Genomic DNA, 24,640 nt, shown 5'->3' with positions numbered 1-24,640 from the left:
AATATTCTTTCCCAGTCTGTGGCCTGTCTTTTCATTCTCTTCACAGTATCCTTTGCAGAACAGAAACTTTTAATGAAGTCCAGTTTATCACTTCTTTCTTTCATGGATTGTGCCTTTGGTGTCATATCTAAAAAGTCACGGCCAAAAGTGATCTGGGTTTTCTCCTGTGTTACCTTCTGAGAGTTCTATAGTTTACCTTTAGGTCTATGATCCATCCTGAGTTATTTTTTTTGAAGGGTGTAAGGTCTGTGTCTAGATTGTCTACAAAACCAAGAATGAACCCTGATGTAAACTACAGACTCTGGGTGATGATGAGGTGTCAACCTGGCTTCCTACATTGTAACAAATGTCCCATCTGGTGGGAGATGTCGATAACAGGGGAGACTGTGCATGTGTTGGGGCAGGGCATGTATGGGAAAGCTCTGTACCTTCTGCTCAATTTGCTGTGAACATAAAACTACTCTGAAAAATAAATACGTAAAAAAAAAAAAATAACGTTACTGACCAGGAGAGAGGAAAACAAATTTGTACATTTGTAATTCAATAATTTCAGACTATTAACCTGACAAACATTCAAACAATTGAAAACTATCACAACCTGGGCATCTGAGCAGGGCAGCTGTGCGGTCATCATGCTACACATGGCGCTGCGGGGTGGCATGGGTGAGCCTCCTTCACTGGCAGTCTAGTGTCTACAGCCCAGCTACAGACTATACACTTCAGCTATTCCAATGACAGGCTTTTTTCTCTTTTAAAAAATAGTTTTAACTATAATTTGCATACTACAATTAAATGAATTTTAGTAAATTTGTAGAGTTGTACAATCATCATCACAATGCAGTTCTAGAACACTTCTATCACCCTAAAGGCATGCCTCATGTCCATTTGAAGTCAATCCTGTTTTCAATCCTACTTTCTATCTCTATAGACTTGCCTTTTCCAAACATTTCATATAAATGGCATCATGTGATACAATCATATAATATGTGATCTTTTGAGTTTGGTTTCCTTCACTCAACACAAGTTTCTGAAGCTTCCCCATGTTGTCCAGTAGTTCATTGAATGGATATGACAAGTGTCTACCCATTCACCAGTTGGCAGACATTCGGATTGTTTATTCTTTTTTTGACGAAGGCTGCTGTGAACATTTCAAGCATCAAGTCTTTGCATGGACACATGTTTTCCTTTCTTTTGGATAGATGCCTAGGCATGGAATTGCTGGGTCATAGGGTAAATTTTTGTTTAATTTTTAAGAACTTGCCAAACTGTGGTTTCACCATTTTACCTTCCAGTCAACAGTGTATGAGAACTCCAGTTTCTGTACATTCTTGGTTATTCTTGCTTTATAGTGAGTTTTGAAATCAGAAAATATGAGTTTTCCAACTTTGTCATTTTCTGTCATTTTGGTTATAACTGTCCTAGTGGGTGTAAAGTGGTATCTCACTATAGTTTTAATTTGCATTTCCCTAATGAATGTTGAACATCTTTTCATGTGCTTACCGGTCACTTGTACATCTTTGGTGAAACATCTGCTCAAATCTGTTGCCCATTTTTAAATTGTGTTGCTTGTCTTCTTATTGAGTTTTTTTCGTTCGTTTGTTTTTTGGTTTTTGGGGTTTTCTTTGAGGAAGATTAGCCCTGAGCTAACATCTGCTGCCAATCCTCCTCTTTTTGCTGAGGAAGATTGGCCCTGAGCTAATATCCATGCCTATCTTCCTCTACTTTATATGTGGGTTGCCTGCCACAGCATGGCTTGACAAGCAGTGTGTAGGTCTGCACCCGGGATCTGAACCGGCGAACCCTGGGCTGCTGAAGTGGAATGTGTGAACTCAACTGCTGTGCCACCACACCGGCCCCTCCTTACTGAGTTTTAAGAATTTGTATTATATCTGGTTGGAATCAACTTTATCAATATATGATTTGCAAATATTTTTTCCCAATCTGTGGCTGGCTGGTCTTTTTACTTTCTTAATGGTGCCTTCTTAATGTTCAAAAGCTTTTAGTTTTGTTGAAGTCCAATTTATCAATTTTTTTTATGTACTGAACCTTTGGTGTAATATCTAAGAAGTCTTTGTCTAACCCAAGGTTATGAAGATTTACTCCTATGTTTTCTTCTAGAAGTTTTATAGTTTTAGCTCTTGCATTAAGGTCTATGATCCACTTCAAGTTAATTTATGTATATGATGTAAAGTAAAGATTTAAATTAATCTTTTGCATGGATGTCCAAATTTCCCAGTGTCATTTGTTGAAAAAGACTATCCTTTCCCTGTTGAATTGCTTTGGTTCCTTTGTTGAAAAATCAAATGATCATAAGTATAAGGGTTTATTTCTGGATTCTCAATTCTGTTTCATTGGTTGTTTTATATATATGTTTATCTCTTTGCCAGGACCGCACTGTCTTGGTTACTATTGTAATTCTCGAGAGCAGGAAGTCTGAGTTCTCCAATTTTGTCATTCTATTCCGAAACTGTTTTGGATATTGTGGGTCCTTTATATATATATTTTAGGATTATCTTGTTAATTTCTGCAAAAAAAACCTATAGTGATTTTGACAGGGATTATATTGAACTTATATACCAATTTGTGGAGAATTTCCATCTTAACAATATCGAATCTTCTAATCCATGAATATGAACTATCTGATAGGTTTTTTAAAACATGTATGATCTTAGAAAATATTTTGAAACAATTCTATTAATGATTCCCAGATGAACAATTCTATTACATTAATGATTCTCAGTCTTCTATTTTATGATTGAAGGGAACTTTAGGATGAAGATATAGAAAAAAACTATTTGTATTAAACATTTTTTTTTTGCTGAGGATGATTCGCCCTGAGCTAACATCCACTGCCAATCTTCCTCTTATTGCATGTGAGCTGCTACCACAACACAGCCACTGGCAGATGAGTGGTGTAGGTCCACACCCAGGAACTGAACCCAGGCTGCTGAAATGGAGTGCACCAAATTTAATCACTAGGCCACCAGGGCCCTTGAATATTTTCTAACTTTGAAATAAACACAAAGTTACAGAACGTTACAAGTACAGTAAAAATAGCTTCTTCCCCCAAATCATTTGATGGTGAGTCACTGACCTGATGCCCCATCAACTCCAAATACTTTAGGGGGTATTTCCAACGAACAAGTATATTTCCTCCATAAGCTAAGTAAGACATCAAAATCAGGAAATGAGTTGATACATTTCTCCCATCTGAGCCTCAGACCCTATTCAAGTTTCCCAGTTGTCGTAAGGATATCTTCTATAGTGAAAGGATCCAGATCAGTGTCGCACCCTGCGTTTAAGCTGTCAGCCCCGTCCAGCTGGTTCCTCAGTGTTTCTTTGGCTCCATGACCCTGGCGTTTGTGAAGATTACACATTGTGTGTAATTACGCTGTCACGTTATGTTCCCACGATTAGATTCAGGTGAAGCATCTTTGGCAGGAATTTTCCAGACGTGCTGCTGTTTTCCTCACTGCAGCCCTCTGAGTGATGCACAAGTGCCCTGTGTCCCATCGTCCATGAGGTTCACTTTGATCTTTTTTTTTTAATTGAGTTATTGATAGGTTACAATCTTGTGAAATTTCAGTTGTACATTAATGTTTGTCAGTCATGTTGTAGGTGCACCACTTCACCCTTTGTGCCCACCCCCCACCCCACCTTTCCCCTGGTATCCACTAAACTGTTCTTAGTCCATAATTTTAAATTCCTCATATGAGTGGAGTCATACACAGATTGTCCTTCTCTCGCTGGCTTATTTCACTTAACATAATTCTCTCAAGGTCCATCCATGTTGTTGCAAATGGAATGATTTTGTTCTGTTTTGCAGCTGAGTAGTATTCCATTGTATATATGTACCACATCTTCTTTACCCATTCGTCTGTTGATGGACACTTAGGTTGCTTCCACGTCTTGGCTATTGTAAACAGTGCTGCAATAAACATTGGGGTGCATAGGACTTTTGGGATTGCTGACTTCAAGCTCTTTGGATAAATACCCAGTAGTGGGATGGCTGGATCGTATGGTAGTTCTATTTTTAGTTTTTTGAGGAATCTCCATACTGTTTTCCATAGTGGCTGCACCAGTTTGCATTCCCACCAGCAGTGTATGAGGGTTCCTTTTTCTCCGCAACCTCTCCAACATTTGTTACTATTAGTTTTAGATATTTTTGTCATTCTAACGGGTGTAAGGTGATATCTTAGTGTAGTTTTGATTTGCATTTCCCTGATGATCAGCGATGATGAGCATCTTTTCATGTGCCTATTGGCCATCAGTATATCTTCTTTGGAGAAATGTCTGTTCATGTCTCCAGCCCATTTTTTGATTGGGTTGTTTGATGTTTTGTGGTTGAGATGCGAGAGCTCTTTATATATTATGGATATTAAGCCTTTGTCAGATATATGACTTGCAAATATTTTTTCCCAGTTAGTGGGTTGTTTTTTTGTTTCAATCCTGTTTTCATTTGCCTTGAAGAAGCTCTTTAATCTGATGAAGTTCCATTTGTTTATTCTTTCTATTGTTTCCCTTCTCTGAGAAGGCATGGTGTCCGAAAAGATCCTTTTAATACTGATGTCAAAGAGTGTACTGCCTACGTTTTCTTCCAGAAGGCTTATGGTTTCAGGTCTATGAGGTTCACTTTGATCTTGATTTAGGCTTTGCCATCATGAAGGTTCTCTTCTCCCCTTTATATTAACAACTGTTTTGTGGATGGCTATCATGTAAATCCCTGTTCCTCACCAGGCTTTCAATGTGTTCTTCTATTTATATCTGAATAGTCAGATAATTTCCTGTTTTTCATTCAAAGAGTTATAATCTGTTGTGGTCTTTATATATTTTGACACTTGAATTATCCCTGATTTGGCCAGTGAGAGTCCCTTTAAGCTGGCTCTTCTGTTCTTTTGACATGTCCCCATCATTCTTTGAGCACTTCCTTGCTTTCCTGCATAACAAAGATATTCCAGGGTCATCTTGGACATTTCCTGTCCAGCCCTGAAACTGTCCATTTCTTGAAGAAGCCCTAGCTCATTTGAAAGGAAAATAGTATTCACAGTATTTATGGATGCTGGGGTGGCTGCTCCCAGGTCCAGTTTTTCTTTTTTCTTAAGAAGTCCATTGGGATCTGTTTCTATAGAGGCTTTCAGAACAAAGAGGTTTTCGTATTTATGTATTTATTTGTATTATCTTATATGTTTATTTGTAGTGTTGTAATCAACAACACTGCGATCTCCTGACTTCTGAATGAATTTGTAGGACAGACGTTCACTAAGTAAAGGTTTGCTGTAACCCTCTCTGCACACTCCCTTTAAAGAGTCCCCATGGCTAGTAGTGATGCACATTAAGAACTTACTTTCCCTTCACCAAGCACCTTCTCTGCTGATTTTGTGGGGTCAGGCTCGGTGAGCCTGCAGAACCACGAAGTACTCCACTTACTGGCCTCAGCATCACCGGTACCTTTGCAAGCAACATACAGACAACTGTCCTATAAAGTCAGTAGCTCAGAAGTGGCTTCCTTCTCAGTTGGCTAAATATGTCTAAGGTCACTTTGGCCCTACTCTTGGAATAGTACACTCTGAACTACTCCCCAAGCAAAAAAACTACCCATAATGCTATTGCACTTTGGATTGAGGCAAAAATCATTAAAATATTTCAATTGTTCAATTCTATTTGCTTTCTCAAGAAGTTTAATTGTCTTAATTGGAATGTCAGTGTTGTTCAAAAATACAGAATTAGATTTTAATCCAATTTAGTACTATTAAATAATTGTTTTAGAAGAGTGTTTGAAGACATGAGAAAGTCTACTATAGACTATTAAGAAAAAAATAACCAATTTCATACTGTAGCATCTCAGTTTTATAAATATATTAATGTACATTTACAAACTGTATGTGGACATAAGGGTTTATGGGTGAAATTATATATGTTTGATGTTTGCTTTAAAATGTCCTATTTGAAAAAGGGACAGAAAAAAATTGTAAGGATAGATGAAACAAAATCAGCAAACTGTTGATCCACGTGAAGCTAGAAAGAGGGCAGTGGTGTTTATTACAGCATTCTTTATACACTAACATATGTTTAAACATGTTAATAATAAAAAATAATATGCTACATTAGAAAATTAACTCTGCAAGACTACATGCCAAAATGCTAATAGTGAACATTTATTGGTATTACTAGGTGGTACGATTATTGATGGTTTTATTTTCTTCTTTATATTATTTTGTATTTTCTAAATTTTCTACAACGAACATATACATATAATCAGAAAAAAACGCCAATAAATATCCATGTGTTCCTCCCTCATTCATTCCATAAATACTTGCTAACATCTGCTATGAGCTGGGCACGGGGCTGCTGACTGTGGGCAGTGGACCATGGGGGGCAGGAGGGGGACCCTCATGGAGCTTGGTCCTGACCTCCCCTCAGCTGAAGTGCCTCCCCACCTAAATCAGGGAGAAGCCTGAAGGAGGAGAGAACCTGTAACGCCCACTGATTTAACACATATTCCAGCCCAGAGACAAATGCCAGGACTGAAAGGCAAAAGAACCAAGCCTAAGCCCCGGGAGTCCTCCAGCAGACCTCTCATCTTCTCTGTTGGTTTCAGCAAACTTCAGGGACACTAATTTTTTCAGATGCTGTAAAGAACACGGAATACCACTGCAGGTGTACCTGCTTCACCTCGAGAGCCAGGCTGAGGTCATTGTGCGATTCTGCTGTGGCTGGGCCTCCTCCAGAGGTGGCCCTCCATGGTGTTCTAGAAAGAGGGTGTATGATTTACTTGTTATTTTAAAGATATTCAGGAGGAAACTCACCTGCAGAGGCACCATAGGACAAACCCAAGTCCACAGTAAGGGTCCAAGCAGATGGCCACTTCTCTTGAGGGATAGAGCTCACACTGCAGCTTAATAGAACGGCAAAAGGCACTGGTGGCTGCATGAGACATCTGCAAGATAGCAAGGCCACATTAAATGCTTGGAGCCTGACACCCATCCTAAAGACATCTGTAACAGAACAAGGCTGCATTAAATGCATGGAGCCTGACACCCATCCTAAAGACATCTGCAAGACAGCAAGGCCGCATTAAATGCATGGAGCTTGACACTTATCCTAAAGACATCTGTAACAGAACAAGGCTGCATTAAATGCATGAGACCTGACAATCAGTGCCCAGAGGTGATTTCAGGACAGGGACAATTTTAGCCAAGCTCTGGTTTTGTGACTTAGGAGAGAGTGGGCTGCTGATGTTCTCATTAGTCTTCCCATTTTCTTTTTCTTTTTTTTTTGAGGAAGATTAGCCCTGAGCTAACTACTGACAATCCTCCTCTTTTTGCTGAGGAAGACTGGCCCTGAGCTAACATCCATGCCCATCTTCCTCTACTTTATACGTGGGACACCTACCACAGCATGGGTTTTTGCCAAGCGGTGCCACGTCCGCACCCGGGATCCGAACCAGTGAACTCCGGGCCGCCGAGAAGTAGAATGTGCGAACTTGACTGCTGCGCCACCAGGCCGTCCACTAGCCTCCCCATTTTCAATGAGTAAACCACACTGAAAACTTCCTGGTCCCCCAGGACCTAATAACTTCAGCAACTGAAGTAATGATATCCTGCATTTGAATAGCAGGTTAGTCCAAACAGGGGTTTATTGTAATCCTCACTGCAGCCTGTGAAGTAGGTGGGGAGATATTACCACTCATGTCCTGTCTCCAGGCCCAACATTGAATCTTTTGTAACAGGAGGTTAGCAGGGCATGCTGGATGAACAACCTCCGTCTCAATGATTAGGAAATGAGGCTCAGAGGAGGTAAAGAGTTTGTTGAAGGTCACACACAGTTGAGCCAGAATCAGAGGCTGGTGCAGTGAGATATACTAGTCATTTGATGGCAGCCAAAACCCAATCTCACCCCCCATCATCAACACTACAGTGAAGAGCTCCCTATTTTTGTTCATTAGTCATCTGAGTGAAGGATGTGAGAGAAACCATCAGTGGGGGATCCTTCCCTTGGTGACACATAGGATCACTGTTTGAAGCTCTCCCTGGAAGAAAGTTTCATCGTGGATATTCTACTGAATTCATACAAGGTAATGCAGAATTACTCTAGGTTCTAACACATAAGGGGTTCTTTTTAGCTTGCTTTTAAAACCACAATATTTGTTTAAAGAAGAAATGAGGCTGGATTTATGAAACATTCCTTCACCCTCCTGCTCCTGGGTCAGGAGTTAGTAAAACCCTAACTACCAAAATTACTTACCTGCTCAAAGCAGTAACTAAAACAAACCTTTACTGACCCCGTGCTCTGTAGAAGCAATGTTTATAGCTTAAGAACTGAGTTCTTTAGCCCAGCTCGGCAAATATGAATATAGTAATTGAGAACTCATTATGTATCAGGCACTGTATTAGTTGCTCGGGATATAAAAGGAATAAAACAGTCTCTGCTCTCAGGAGCTTACAATCTAGAGGGAGGTTCAGAGACTTACACTGATAACTGCAGGATCTGTGAGCGCTTTGACAAAGTGTGCAGAGTGTGAAGAGATCAGAGAAAGGATCTTTACGTCACCCTGGGGGTCAGAGGGTTCTGGGCTCTTGAGGATGAGTAAGCAATAACAGATTTCACCATAGTGACAAGGAGGCAACAGGTTAAGAAAAAAAGCAGGTAGGAAAGTTGAATATCCAATCTCTAAGCTTATTCCAACCTTGGACCCTGCCAACATGACAAACTAAGAGCCCAAGTTGGAATGTTTTTTTAGAACCTCTTAGTAAGAAAAACTCCTAATTCTTATGAAGACAAACTCATACTTGGCTAAAGAACTGGTTTTCCAAAAGCCCCAAACAACAAACTCTAATGCTCTACTTTAAAAGAGACATTGAGAGTAGGTATATCAATGCGAGGAATTAGGGATGAGGTCAACTGTATTTATTTTCAGCATGCACCTTGTGACTTATCTTGGGCAGGTCTACCTTCCAGGACAGTTCTGCTTTGGCTAATGTTAAAAAAAGTGTATATTCCCTGGGCCAACATCAGCTGCACACATCAGCTGAAAGTGGGCAGGAAAGTGTTTCCAGAATCATACTCCATGGAAGGGAGAGCCACCACAAGTTCTAAAATACCCCATGGGGAAACCTGCAAGGTGATTAATCTAAAGTAAACTGTAGATGCTATATGGGTCCTCTATAGGACTTCCTTGTTGATGTTGAGCAAATGTATATCTAGAATCTATTAGGGACCTTCAGAGTTCGAATTATACTTTTAAACAGATAGTATTATAAAACTTAAATTGAACATATAAACATATACTCATGGGTTTTATACTAAATCAGACATTCTACAGTGCCCATAAATTTGTGTAATTAAACAAAGCACTCTTAAACAACCAATGAATCAAAGAAGAAATCACAAGGAAAATCAGAAAATACTTAGACACAAATGAAAATGAAAACTGAACGTATCAAACTTATGGGACACAGCAAAAGCAGTGTCAAGGCAAAAATATATAGCTATAAATAGTTACATTAAAAAACCAAGAAAGATCTCACATCAACAATCTAACTTTACAACTTAAGGGACAAGAAAAAGAAGAACAGACTAAACCCAAACTAGCAGCAGGAAGAAAATAATAAAGATTAGAGCAGAGATAAACAAATACTCACAGAGAATAGAAAATAGTAAAGATAATCAAGCAAACCCAAAGTTGCTTATTTGAAAAGATCAACAAAATTAACAAACCTCTAGCTAGATGAATTAAGAAAAAAAGAGAGAGGACTCTAATTATGAAAATCAGAAATGATAATGGGGAAATTTACTACTGATTCTACAAAAATGAAAAGAATTATAGGAGAATACTATGAACAACTGTACACCAACAAACTGCACAACCTACATGAAACAGAGAAATTCTATTTCATGGAATTTGAAAGACAAACTATCAAGAAGAAACATAAAACCTACCAAGACTAAATCATGAAGAACAGAAACTCTGAATAAACCTATAACTAGTAAGAAGATCAAATAAGTCAAAAAAAAAAGTCCTGACAAAGAAAAGTCCTGGACCTGATGGCTTCACTGTTGAATGCCTCCAGACATTTAAAGATGTACTAACACCAATCCTTCTCAAATTTTTTCCAAAAATTGAAGAGGAGATGACACTTCCCAACTCATTCTATGATGTCAGCATAACCCTGATACCAAAGCCAGACAAAGACACTACAAGAACAGACAACTACAAACCATATCCCACACTGATGCAAAAATCCTCAACAAAATACTAGCAAACTGAATTCAGTGGTATATTAAAAGGCTTATAAGACCACAACCAAGTGGGATTTATTCCTGGAATGGAAGGATGGCTCAACATATGAAAATCAATCAATGTAATACATCATATTAAGAGAATGAAGGAAAAAACCCACATGATCACCTCGACTGATGCAGAAAAAGCATCTGACAAAATTCAACATCCTTTCATGATTAAAAAAACACTCAACAGACTAGGAATATAAGGAAAATACCTCAACATAATAAATAAAAAAGGCCACATATGAAAAACACACAGCAAACATCATACTCAATGGTGAAAAACTGAAAGCTTTTCCTCCAAGATCAGGAAAAAGGCAAGGATGCCTGCTTTCATCAGTTCTATTAAATATAATACTGGAAGTTCTACCAGAGCAATTAGGTAAGAAAAATAAATAAAAGCCATCCAGATTGGAAAGAACGAAGTAAAATAATCTCTGTTCACAGATGATATGATCTTACATGTAGAAAACCTTAAAGATTCCACAAAAAAATTTTTAGAAATCATAAATGAATTCGGTAGTAGGATAAGAAGTCAAAACACAAAAACTGGTTGCATTTCTATAAACCAAATGAAAAATCTGAAAAGGAAATTAAAACAATTCCATTTACAATAGCATAAAAAAGAACAAAACACTTAGGAATTAACTTAACCAAGGAGGTGAAAGGCTTGTACAATGAAAACCATAAACATTGCTGAAAGAAATTAAAGAAGATATAAATAAATAAAAACATATCCCATATTCATAATGTCAATACTACCCAAAACAATAAAAATACAATGTAATCTCTATCAAAATCTCAATGATCTTTTTGCAGAACTATAAAAACTCATGATAAAATTCATATAGAATCTCAAGGAAACCTAAACAACCAAAATAATCTTGAAAAAGAGAACAAAGCCAGAGGACTCAACTTCCTGATTTCAAAACCTACTACAAAGTTATGGCACAAAGATAGACATATGGATCAAGGGAATAGAGAATCCAGAAATAAACCCTCACATACAAGGTCAAATGATTTTTGACAAGGGTGCCAAAACCATTTCATGGAGAAAGGACAAGTCTTTTAAACAAATGGTGCTGGGAAAACTGGACAGCCACATGCAAAAGAATGAAGTTGGACCCTTAGCTAATGCCATAAACAAAAATTAACTCAAAATAGATCAAAAACCTAAATGTAAGATCTAAAACAATAAAACTTTTAGAAGAAAACATATGACAAAAGCTTTACTTCATTGAATTTGGCAATGATTTCTTGGATATGATACCAAAAGCAGAGGCAAAAAAAGAAAAAAAGGGCAAAATTGGACTTCATGAAAGTCAAAAAATTTTGTGCATCAAAAGACACCATCCACAGACTAAAAAGGCAACCCAAAGAATGGGAGAAAATATTTTCAAATCATATATCTAATAAGGGATTAATATCCAGAATATATAGAGAACTTCTAAAACTCAACAACAAAAGAATAACTGATTCCACAATGGGCAAAAGACTTGCATAGATATTTCTCCAAAGAAGATATACAAAGGGCCAATAACCGCATGAAAAGATGCTCAAATCACTAATCATTAGGGAAATGCAAATCAAACTACAGTAAGATACCATCTCATACCCATGGGCATGGCTATTATTAAAAAATCCCCAGAAAACTACAAGTGTTGGTGAGAATGTGTAGAATTTGGAACCTTCGTGCACTGTTGGTGAGAAGATAAAATGGTACAGCTGCTGTGGAAAACAACATGGTAGTTCTTCAAAAAATTAAAAATAGAATCATCACATGATCCAAGAATTACACTTCTGGTGTTATACTCAAAAGAAGTGAAAGTAGTATCTTGAAGAGATATTTGTACACCTGTGTTCACAGCAGCACTATTCAGAATAGATAAAACATGGAAGCAACCTAGGTGTCCATTGACAGGTGAATGGATAAAGAAAATGTGGTATATACATATAATGGAACATTAACTCAGCCTTAAAAAGGAATTCTGACCCCTGTTTCAACATGGATGAACCTTAAAGACATTATCCTAGTGAAACAGGCCAGACACAAGAAGACAAATACTGTAGCATTCCACTTATATGCGGTACCTAGAGTAGTCAAATTTTCAGAGACAGAAACTAGAATCGTGGTTGCCAGGATTGCGGGAGGTGGGAATGAGGAGTTAGTGTTTAACGGGGAGTTTCAGTTTTACAAGATGAAAGGAACTATGGAGATGGATGGTGGTGATGGCAGCATAACATTTTGAACGTATTTAATACCGCTGACCTGTACACTTAAATTGGTCAAGACGGTAAGCTTAAGTTAGATGTCTTTTACCATATGAAAAAAAAATGTTGATAGCATAAGAGACCTAAATGAGGTAAATTCTGCAAACTCAGCAGTCAGACCCCAGAGCCAAATAATAGAGAAAGGGCTTCCAGAGGCTACAAGAGAATTTAACAAGGACATCGCCTGAGCAGGATGGTCCTACTTCTGAGACATACATAGTAGTTCCATCCTTTGATAGGAAAAAGGATCACTGTCACTGCAACAAGCACCAATCTGGCAAGTTCTAACAGAGCCCAGGCTAAAAGATCAAGAAACTCCAGTGCACAGAGTTTTGCAGTAGACAGAATATTGGGATTTGAGAACAGGCAAGAAATAAAAATATATGCAGTTTTTTATTAGGGCCAGTGAGGCTGTTTATATAAAGAAACAGCTGGGACACTGGAAAGAATCAGTTGGCCAAGTTAACTACTGAAATGTTCATGCATTTTATAACTTGAAGGAAATGTGTATATATACCTCTCTCCATGTTTCACTCAAGTTCCCACCACACTCCTACTATACATACAGATGTAACCTGTCAATCACTGAGTGGCTTGCGAATACACCACGCAGACGCACTTCTCACCTTTACTCCAGCTAGCATCCCAGTCGTGGACACACTAAAATCAAGATAAGCTAGCGTGTCTGGGTTGGAAGGTTTGTAGATCTGGGCAGGCCGCTTCTTTGGCAAATCATCTGGAGAGCAAAATAAAGCTATTAGCCTATCTGACCTGATGAAAAAGGAGACAAGCAAACAAAGGTATACAGCTGGTTAGAGGACTGACCTGTGTCTAGTATGGGGGGCCACGCCCTGACATCCACAGCTGCAGCTGCCTCCCTGGACCGTAACAACTTACAGATCAGTTGTGTTGTCATCAAACAGGCAGAGCGACTCACCTGAGGGTCGGAGAACAAAGGATGGATGAAGGAAGGTAAACCTCGGAGGAAACACACCCTGCACACGTGCCTGCTGCTCAGGAGGCACGTTGAGGTTGCATGGATTTCAGAGCAGGTTAGACTACCAGAGACACTGCTGCCTCAGAGGAGCCAGTCCTGGCCAGCAGAGGGACAAGAGAGCCAGGAATCAGACCATGGAAGCACACATGCAGAGATTGTGGGAACTGAGGCCTCTGGAAATTTCTAGAGTTGAGTAGTATCCACAGTGCTATGATCACAGGATGGAGAAACATCCAGACTAACTGCTTTTGCCATTAGCTCTGTCCTCTGAAAAATGCCATGAATGTCCACACACACCATCAGTGTGTTCTAACAGGAGTAATTACCATGAAAGTATTCCAACATAACTATAGAAAGTATTCGCTTGTGGAGTCCCCAAACTTACTTGTGCCTCATGGTTCCTCCTCCAGGGGGAAAACATATCCTAATCCTCTGAAACTTCCCCAGGCATTAAAAAGATCAAAACAAATCTATACTTTTTAAAAGAAACAGGATACTTCTAAATCTTGAGGAAAGAACTTTAAAAAATACATGACTTTCTCACTTGGTTAGGTTCACTCAGTTGGGTTTGGTGGGGAAGTTCCCATTGTCTGTGGGACTTCCTCTCTGGCAAGCTGCTTTCTCTAGGGTGCATTCAATTCCCTTTAGCCCCTAATTCCAAGCACAGTTTGGAATCTTGCTTCCAGAACCAGAAGGTAAGCTCCTTGGGGGTAGAGGCCATGTCCTGTGCCACCGCAGGACTCACACTCCCACATGTTCCCACTACCAGCCCTCCCCCTCAAGGCCTAGGCTCTGCACTCCACAAGCCCAACACTCAGGTCTGGGCCAGAGAACGTGTCCAGACACTTCAGGCAGGGTTACCTCCACGATCATCTTCACAGTTGGCAGCGTTGTTGCAATGTTCTGTGGGTGTGGAGGACGGACGGTGATTGGCACACAGCCTGCATACAGGCAACCATAAAATGCTGCAATGAGGTCTATTCCTACACAGGGAGAAACGCAAAAGCTCTCATTGAAACAAATCAAACTGTTTAATGGCTGTCATCCCTGTCCACAGAAACACTAGCCTGGAAAAAGTCCCAAGGTTAAGTGAGCAACTAAGACCTTTAGCAGACTCTCTTCTCATCCCTGTGAGTTTTGTTAAACTTCTGCAATAGCTCCCACTTAGGTACAAGATGACAAAGCAGCCAGAAATTTAATTTCTGTCATTTGTTGAAGGAATTACTCAACTCTATGATTATCAATTTAGTAGTCAGCGATTAACTACCATTGCTTAAATGAACTACCTCAGATACCTAATAAAATAAATTTAGATACAAAAGTCTTCATGAAAGATCGCTTTATTTATGCCCCTAAAGGGGTATAGTATGCAGCACAGTCCCTAAAAGTGGTGGTGACTAAACACAGTGAGCCAGGTAGAACTGTGTTAATTTTTGGTGATAACACAGCAACTTGGTCATCAGCAATGACATGTGCACTAAAGCACCTCTCACACAGTGGCTGGCCCTGCCACCTTGGGGGCAAACCCAGGCGTGCCCTTCACCTGGCAGGTAGATGAGAGCCACATGGTCCCTTTCTGGAGCAAACCCCAATCTACCTTTCACCCGGCGGGTAGACTACTCACTGGCCCTGCCATCTCAGATGCAAACCCCCATCTGTCTTTCACCTGGTGGGTAGACAAGAGCCACGTGGTCCCCGTCTTGCAGGCGCCCTCTCTCCATCAGCATCACAGCTATCTTCTCGGCTCGCTTGTGCAGCTGGACACACGTCAGTGAGTTTGCTATTGTACCCTGTGTCACAAGAACAAGGGGGTGAGCTTTTCTAACCCAACAGCTTTATTGAGATATAGTTCATATACTGCATAGTTCACTTAGTTAAAATGTACAGTCCCATGGACATTGGTACAGTCACCAACCACTACCCACCAGTCGTTTTCATCACCCCTCAGGAGACCCTGTACCATCAGCAGTCACTGTCCTTCCTTCCCACCAGCTAAGAAGTACAGCACCAAAGAGGCATCTAGATATTTTCGTATTAACAAGAAACATTTTAGAAAATAATTACTTGACCTAAAAAACAGCTAAACTTACCAAAAAAATCAATCTAGTAATTCTGGGACTTAAGTGTAATTGCCATGGGCAGTAAACCTGCAGGACTTGTCCTATGAAAAACAAGACTGATGAAAGCTTTTTTTTTTTTTGCTTGAGGAAGATCGTCCCTGAACTAACATCTGCCAATCTTCCTCTGTTTTGTATGTGGGTCGCTGCCACTACACAGCCCCCGCCAAGTGGTGTAGGTCCACGCCTGGGAACTGAACCCAGGTCACTGAAGTGGAGCATGCCAAACTTAACCACTAGACCATTGGGTTGGCCCCTGATTGAAAGTTTTTTTGAGAAAGATCACACCAAAAGTCAAGGAGGTCAAAAAACAAACAAACAAACAAGCAAAAGCAATAGTCAGAAAAACCCTAAGGAAAAAACGAATTGTCAAATTCACTTTATGTAGACTTTTTAAACGTGTGGTCATAAACGGAAAATACATTTGGATTGAAAAATACCTTAAAAAAGGTTGTTAGGGAAGATCAGTACCAAAATAGGAACAAAGAAATATTAAAAAATATGGGATTTACTGTGTAAATTGTAAAGAAAAGCATGCAGAAACTGCAAATTATAGACATACAAATAACTCAAAAAAGTTTTTCCTGAGGATACATTTTACAATTATGGTTCATATACACAAGTTCCCAGCTGTGAAGAGATCACTGTCTACAGCTATTTAAAAATTACTTCTTTATGATCAAATCCTATTTTAAAGTGATTAATAGGGGGAAGGAGCTTTCCTGAAGCAATAGACAAACTGGCCAGCAGTTTCCAGGTCAGGAAGACTCCAGAAGGTGAGAAACATCCTGGACACCTGGGCCAAATGTGTTTTCTGAGGTAGGGAACTTGAAAGGAAGGCGAGCAAGCGAGCAAGGTAACAGGAGAAGACTGTCGGGGACTGGACACGGACCCTGGTAGGCGTTCCAGACCCGAATGCCATGTGTGGAGAAAGAAATCCAAAGGGAAGTGGCACGAGCACCAATCGCAGGAGGAGGAGAATGCTGTAATGGACACAGAAGTGATCAGAACCTTTGGGGACATTAAAGGACAGTGGTGATCTGGTGACTGGACATTAGACTTCCCACCCCAAATGACCCGTCTGTTGGAAATATCTGGAGGGGTGAGGGGGGAGGGACCCAGTGGAGTGTAGAACTTTTCATAAGACATCAGGACATAAATATCAGTACCTGTCATTTGCCAAAAACATTCACAAAGTAACTGATTGTTGTATCTAGCTCGGGGAAGCAACACATTCTCTTTGATGACCTTCAGGTAGTGTGCAGGGCCACAGAGCCCCGCCTAGAAAGGAATTGCCAGCCAGGCTCTGGCCTCTTTCTCACCATGCTGGGACTGGTTCCTCCTACGGAGGACAGGTTTCTCACTGCACACATCTTCCTTAATTATTTTCCTTCCGAGGAAGGTTACAACATAAGAAAATAGAAACAGATACATAAAGTGGAAGAGCCAAAGAGTAGAATGTGGTAAAACTGGGTGAACACAAAAAGATCAACGAGACTGGAGTCTAAGAAAACTAGCCCAAATGTTAGAACTTGGTGCCTTCAAAACCAGACTGTTCCTCTGAGCATTCACTGCCGGAGACCACACCTGTTGACATGAACCAACACACACACACCCCTCGACCCAAATGTCCCGTGAGCTCTTCAGAGTGAAGATGGTGCATAGACCGGCCCCCACACAGCTAATGGAGAGGCCCAGGACCCACTCAGTTCCCAAACTGGTGGTGGTGGGGACCACGCCAGTGCCTGCAGACGCTCCCCCTCTCAGCTGTCTTGGAGGAATGCCAGCACTGCATCCCTGACTGATGAACAGGTATCAGACGCATTGCTGGTGGGTGGCAGGCTGCCACAGGGGTAGGGCTGGCAGAAGGGGCTCATCTTTCTGTTCCCAGTGAGGCAGACCTTCCTGGGACATAGGATCCCATCACCACCCTGCTGTCTGCTGCTGTCTTATGTCATCCTATCTTAAACAGTAGCATTCTTGGTCTGGGCTGTTCAACTTCTGGAACTGACCTTTTCCCCATTTTCTGGAGCACTGACGCCAATTCCCCACCAACGACCAGCTTTTCTGACATATGACAAAGCCTATGAGATTTGAGAGGTGCCTGTGACTCAAGAGCAGCAGCCAAGGGTGTATCTGAAAACATGTTTTCACTCTGATTCGTGAAAATTCCCAGCTATAGCTACTTAAAATGGTGAAATTTAATTGGCATGCGGTCCTTTACCTCTAGTAATGTCTGAAACAGTTTTCACAATACCGCTTGCCATTTTATGGCATTTACAATAATGAACAGGAAGCCCCCCTCACATGCTGCAGCAACTGCCCAGGAGAGGGACACCTCTCTTGGGAGTTGGGCCCTAGAGTCAGCATATAGGGTAATGGGGAATCAATTAAAGTTATCCTCAAAAATACCCTAAGAAGTGTGATGTTGGAAAGAAGTGTGTTAGTTCACGGTAAGTCCAACACAATGTTCTCTTCTCTCTTCCCCAGCTTGCAAGGTTGAATACGACATGACTCCACCATCTAGTGAGCCCACACGGGACACAGGTCACACCTGGCCCCAGATCTGTTCATCACCACTCATTCTGTGGGAGTCTCAACACAAACTTTCATTTCCGGAGAAATACCACTGATTTTCAGTTACACATTTCATTTGCCAAAGTGCTCGCTGTTAAGAAAAACATGAAATGTTACAGGTGAGGGGTCCATGAAGTAGTAGCCATTTATCCTCGGGTCAGTGGTTACCTGGCATCCTCATCTGCACTCATGGCAAAAGCTGAGGTTTCCATATAGAAACCCACTGCCTAAGAAGAAGGCTCTAGTAAAAACTATCACCAGAGAAATCAGGGCTGACTTTTTCTAAAAGAAGTCACGGGTGGTATCATGACAGAATGGCAATGCACGCTAATCCACCATCCAATCCCCACTCCAAAGACAACAAATTTCAGTGTCAGTGACTGTAAATTTGGCACCATTTTAAAGTTTTACATTTAAATAATGACAACTGAAAAAATATTGAGGAATGAAGTCAAATAGGATGCATATTTTAATACTCTAAAGAAGTTTCTATAAGTAAAAAAAAGGTTAAAAGAGCTGGTTGGTGTTTCTGTAAAGAAAATTAACAGATGCTCTTTTGTATGTAAACACGTTCCAAGAATGTAAGTTTTCCCTGATTTGCAATGAATTATATCCTCACTTCCTATTATAAATCCCGCACAACAACTCTTACTCTATTGACTGGACTGCGGTGGAGGAAAGCAGAAGAATGAACATTGTTTTCAACTGACAGGAAGCCTCACCCATAGCCAGGAACTAAATGGTTCACTGTTTTAAATGAGCCATGATCAAGGAGGCGAATTCACAATCAACAGAGTACACCATCCAGGATAGAGGCCAGCCTGTAAATGCGGTGGGGCCACATGTTGGAATGATGGTATTTTGGACATATTGAGTTATGTAAAACATTATTAGGATGAATTTCAATAGTTTCTTTTTACGTTTTTTAAATGTTGCTTTCAGAAAATGTAAAATTATATGTGTAGTTTGTGTTATATTTCTACTAGACAGTGCTGAACTAGAAGGTTGATTTAAGTGGAAATTACATATAACAACCATAAAAATGATGTTTCTGACCTTCGGTCCAGGTTGAGCATTTGTTCTAAGTTTGCATATGGGGTCAGAGAAGGTGGGAATGAGCACAGATGCTTGGGTCAGATCTGACCCTTTGAATGGTTCAGGATTTGGGTGCCTCCACATCGAGAGCCTCAGGAAAGAGCAGCCTACCACTAGAAGGGAAGGTATCTGTGGACTGCACTTTCTTCATGCTGACCTGAAGTAAATTTACTCATGGCTTTGATCTGTACAACTTGCCCCATCTGATTTTCTGTTGTTTCTAACGAAGCTCTTTTTAGAGTGGAGTCATTTCCTGTGAACGCATTTTCCCAACTGATCCAGCATCTCCAACCATAGCACAGGGTCGGGATGGGAACGCATGTCAACAGGTCAGACAATTTTTGACGAGCCCAGTGTTGAGGCGTAACTCCAGTTGACAGTCTGAGGGGTCTGATCTGCATGTTGCCACTCCCAAAGTTAGAGGTAGGTAGAATAGCTTATTTTCCTCCCTCTGATGGGACATACTGTCTATGAACACACCTGAATCATTTTTGAAGCTCTGTATATGTGTGGGAGGTCTGCTATTTTTCTTAAGCTACCCATTTATACCTCCTGAGTGTCTGGGCACAGATATTTATCCTTCTCTCTCCCTTCCTACAAACATGAGAGTAATGGACGAGGTCATGGTGAAGAAAGGGTTTAAAAAGTGATGCTGATCTGTCTCTTGCTCTCTCGCTGCCTCCAGTTTATGGAGGATGTCATATCATGTCACATCACGTCGTCCTATCCTGGCATGTTAGCATCACTGCCATGTTTAGGAAGCTAAGTGAAGGGCATAAGTACTCTGGCAAAGGGATCTGAGCAGGTGTCCTCCCTGGGGCGTGGGGGATGGGCTGGAACTAACACTGTGGCTTTTATCCAGTGGGATGACACTTATCCCTCTGGAGGTGATGCTGCAAATCTCTAGAGAGTCACGAGAGAATGGAGAAACAGAAGAAAAAGTCATGAACAGTCCCTAGGAGAAATGCTACTTGTGGAGGATGAGAAAAGTCACAAGAAGCGATTAAAGAGAAATCAGGATAGTGCCACAGAGCTGAGGACAGCGAACTGGGTGACGGTGTTAGGAAAGGAGAGTCTTATCTGTATTTATAGGCTGAGGAAGGAGCCAGTGGAGGAAGGAGGTAGGAAACTGGGCTGGCATGTTTTGGATACAGGCCTCAGGGTGACTACACCAAAGCTCAGGAGCTCAGAGGCCGTGCATGTCCCTGCTGGGCACCAGTGAGCACGGGGGCCCGAGAGAGGCATGAGTGCAGGAGAGGCAGGAAGGGGCCAGGGTCACAGGAACACTTTCTGACTCTTCCTGGGAGACAGTTTTGAACAGACACAGTGAACACACAAACTACTAGGGTCAACTCAGCACACGGCAATCCAAGATAACAAGAGCCTCTAGGATAGAGGACGAGCTAAAGCATATGGAAAACTGGTCTGAGAACTGGATATCAGAGACGCAGTTACAGCACGGGCATTTCTGTTTACTTGTCTTTTATCTATAGCTTTAACCAGCAAGAGGCCTTCGCACCTGAGAGCTTGCTATTTTGCAAATCTGAAAAGCCATCACTTCTTAAAGTTGCGAGTACCCATAACTTGTCAAGATGACCCAGATTTAAAACCCACTTTTCAGGCTTTATTTCCACAGCACAAGAAAAGTTAAAAAACATATTAAGACTCGCATTTAATTTTTATTGCTGATACTATTTGCTTACATATTTAAGGCTTTATTCTTAAGTACGATTATGGAACAATATCTGATGAGTTTGCTTTTCTGATGTGAAATGTGAATTACTGTTTAATTATACTTATAAAATACAAATGATTTTCATTCCTAAGAATGAAAGTCTAAATTAAAACATAACCTCTTACTTATTAAAAAAAAGCAGTTTAGTAATAAAGATAAAAATATCTCAGAGATCTGCAATTTTTCTCTGTTGTAGAGATCATTCATGACTCATTTTTTGGGGGAAATATTGCTCAAATATACACGTACATAATATATGTATAGATAGACAGATGTGCAAACCCTTATATTTAAAAGCAAGTGAAAAGATCTCAGTTAACATAGCAACAAATAATTAAAAGGAATTCAAGTAAGTCTGAAGTGAAAGGATTATGATAAAGAATCATGAAAGCATGGACCCCACAGGTGAGCAATCATGAGGTGCGAGTTGAGCATGCCTCACCCTACAGTTGAGCAGCGTGTACAGGACGTGGTCGGGGGTGGTCTGAGCCCTCCACTGCAGGACCTCCGAGAGAAACAGGAACTGGAACAAAGCACAGCCATTAAGTTCAGACCATCCTTGTTTAGATTGGGGTAGTCTCAACATTTAAATTGGCATAGTCTGAGTGCTTTTAGGGTGCCTGTTTAAAACAGCGCTCTCCTCCACAGAGGAACGAGACATCCCCGGACAAACATAATGGACAGAATAAGCAAGTGCTTATAATGTTCCTCCTGCAGTGACTGGATTCTCTGCACCTCATTTAGACTCACAAGTCAGACAGCGGGTGCTGAGCCCCTGGTTAGGGAAGTTTCTGAAATCTGCCCAAGGATGGAGAACCACATTCCCCTTGTAGACAGAGCAGCTGAAACAGAAAATCCCTTCTCTTGGGGTTTCCAGAAGATGCACTAGTGATTTCTGGGGCTGCAATGGCAGAATCAGACCTATCCTGTTTTAAAAACGGGCTCTTTTAAATTCATTGGTTTTAGAATGATCATCCCCTGAGGTCATTCAACGGCTTTGCAAATCACACAGATCTATGCACACACTGACTCAGCCCGTGGTGAAAAGGTCAGCCCTGCCTCATGCCAGGATATAGGACACCCATGTGACCCCTTAATGGGTTTTATTAACAGAAACATACTCTGATGTGGGGAACATGGTGATCAAGTGCTTTCAATGAACATATTACTATTTGTTACCAAATTGGCAATATTTTAAATGGTTGATTTTGTCACATTTCCTGGTGCCATACAGAGTGTGACAACCTTTTGGTGAATTGTAAGAGTTCTCAAGGCTGAATGGTTATAATGGGGATGCATAGCTACATGAGACAAATTGTATGATGTTTATGGTGGAGTGGGGCCCCAGGATTTCTCCTACTGCTCCTACGACTGCTTTAAGGAGGTCTGGCTCCCAAATCTGGGTTTTGAACTGATGTCTTCTCGAATTCCAACAACCAAAGGAGTGATGCCTTTCGACAAGGTCGCTGTGAGGCAGTCTAAGAGTCAAATCAGCACTGGTGGGATAACAGAGAAAAGTGCTTAGGGGCTACAAGGACAGCACAGGGATTCCTAGACACCAGCCTCAGGCCTGCTGGTTGGGGGCTGTATCATCCACCTGTTCTGGGCCACCGTGAAATGTTCTGCAACACTGCACCCTTATAAAATTATATGGATGTCTCATGCAGAACCAAGAGGGCAGGTAGGAAGAAGAGGTCACCAAAGACACCAAAGATCAGTGGTGGATGCTGGATATGCAGGGCAGGAAGATGGTATCCGTGTATCTGCAACGCAGCCTTTGGGCCTGGCCCTTGCTCTCACCTTCCGGGCCTGGTCGTTGTCTTCAATCTGCCCCAGGTCTCTACCGCTGGCCTGCGCAATCCTCTTCCCAGACACCAGGTTCCCCACCATCACAGAGGCGGGGCCGATTTCTGGAAAGAAGCACACGTGAGGAAATCCTTACCACACAATTCCTGCCTGGGAAAGAGTTGGCTCTGGAAATCCTTTCAAAGACCTGGCTTTGAAAAAATCTTGTTAGAACAGGGTTTCAGAGAAGTCACCACAACGGTAATGATGGCAAATATAAACGGTCTCGATTAAGGGTATAAAGAAATCATGCTTTCACTGAATTCCCTAGAGTTCTCCCAAGCCCGCTGCCTTTATCTTCCAGTTAGGGGGGTGCTGAGATCAATGCATGTTAGTGATTATAAAAAATAAGGCAGAAGACAAAGGCAGAATTTAAAACAGGATGTATTTCGCCACTGAGTAGTTACAGACTCCTGGATTGTGTGCTTGCGCCCTGGTGTTACCACACGTCACTGACAGTCAACCACCAATATAAATGAAACATTGTACGTTTTTAATAAATACCTCTTGGGATGGATTTAGGGAATGTTACTGTTGAAGGGACAGGACACAGAATCACTTACCTCTATGTTTCATTGACTGAAAGGTTTTAGGTTTTCTGTCAGGCCCACAGGAACGTGGAAGAATAAACCAAAAGGCTCCTGTACAAAGTGCCTTTTAAGTGCCTTTTACACTACCATTCCTGACTCTGTTACCAGTGCTCATTCCAGTTTATGAAACATTTCAAAAGAGAAAAGCAGACACCACCTATTCTCATAGCTTTCTTTCTTTAAGAAAGGAATTTCTTAAAGAACTATAGAAACTCTTTCAAAATTTCTGACTGCAAGAAACCCTAGGTGCCCTCCAGTTTCTCAAAATACCATCATTCACACTTTTGTTTCATTAAATTCATACATATGAACCAAGATACACACATTATACACACATTTACTAGGAAAAGATTAGACGTTCCCGGAGAACACACCACTGTGAGAGTGTGCACGTGTGTGAGTGCACATGTGACTGTGCATGTGGGAGAGTAGGGCAGATGGAGGAAGGAGGGCAGGAAGTGCGCAAGAGTGAAAGATGTTTACTAAAAGAACTGCAATATAAAATAACAAAGACAACATTAACAACTTGTGTTTAACCCTTGGTTTGATAAAATACAAGTCAAAGGCCATTGCATCAAATTCTTTTTTTTTTTTGAGGAAGATTAGCCCTGAGCTAACTACTGCCAGTCCTCCTCTTTTTGCTGAGGAAGACTGGCCCTGAGTTAACATCCGTGCCCATCTTCCTCTACTTTATATGTGGGACGCCTACCACAGCATGGCCTGCCAAGCAGTGCCATGTCCGCACCCGGGATCCAAACCGGCAAACCCCGGGCTGCTGAGAAGCGGAACGTGCATACTTAACCGCTGTGCCACTGGGTGGGCCCCCATCAAATTCTTATAAACTGTTGATGAAGTCAAATTACAGGTGTATAAACCAGGGCATATGTTGCACTATTTACTACACACAAAGAGCTGTATGTCTGCACTTAAGACAGAAGTTTTAAGATTTGAGTGGAGGGGTGTGGTGGCATCGACCAAGGCCTACAATGTGCACAGCTGCTGTGACAACCACGCTGACAGTCGCTCTGGCTTCTGAGCAGAAATACACTGGAACCATGGGCAGTTCGAGGGGTTGAGTGTAAGCCCCCTGGGGGTTGTCCAAGTGGGAACAGGCCCATTCTTTTCTGCA

The 24,640-nt window shown here is 41.1% G+C and overlaps 1 protein-coding gene across 12 annotated transcripts in view; it reads right to left on the bottom strand.

Annotated features, from left to right (window-relative positions):
• The window catches only part of DIP2C (disco interacting protein 2 homolog C), a 470,819-nt gene that overhangs the window by 69,474 nt on the left and 376,705 nt on the right, over nucleotides 1-24,640 (bottom strand). For all 12 annotated transcript variants that reach the window (XM_070501194.1, XM_044762232.2, XM_070501190.1 and 9 more), the window contains 7 exons: nucleotides 22,877-22,986; nucleotides 21,519-21,599; nucleotides 15,219-15,342; nucleotides 14,414-14,535; nucleotides 13,381-13,492; nucleotides 13,182-13,291; nucleotides 6,807-6,937 (listed from right to left, as the gene is read on the bottom strand). In XM_070501194.1, the coding sequence (XP_070357295.1) occupies nucleotides 6,807-6,937; nucleotides 13,182-13,291; nucleotides 13,381-13,492; nucleotides 14,414-14,535; nucleotides 15,219-15,342; nucleotides 21,519-21,599; nucleotides 22,877-22,986 (790 nt within the window). The remainder of the gene's footprint in view (nucleotides 1-6,806; nucleotides 6,938-13,181; nucleotides 13,292-13,380; nucleotides 13,493-14,413; nucleotides 14,536-15,218; nucleotides 15,343-21,518; nucleotides 21,600-22,876; nucleotides 22,987-24,640) is intronic.

The sequence above is a fragment of the Equus asinus genome, chromosome 29, assembly GCF_041296235.1.
Source record: "Equus asinus isolate D_3611 breed Donkey chromosome 29, EquAss-T2T_v2, whole genome shotgun sequence".
Lineage (NCBI taxonomy): Eukaryota > Metazoa > Chordata > Mammalia > Perissodactyla > Equidae > Equus > Equus asinus.
This window is presented reverse-complemented; position numbering and strand designations above follow the sequence as displayed.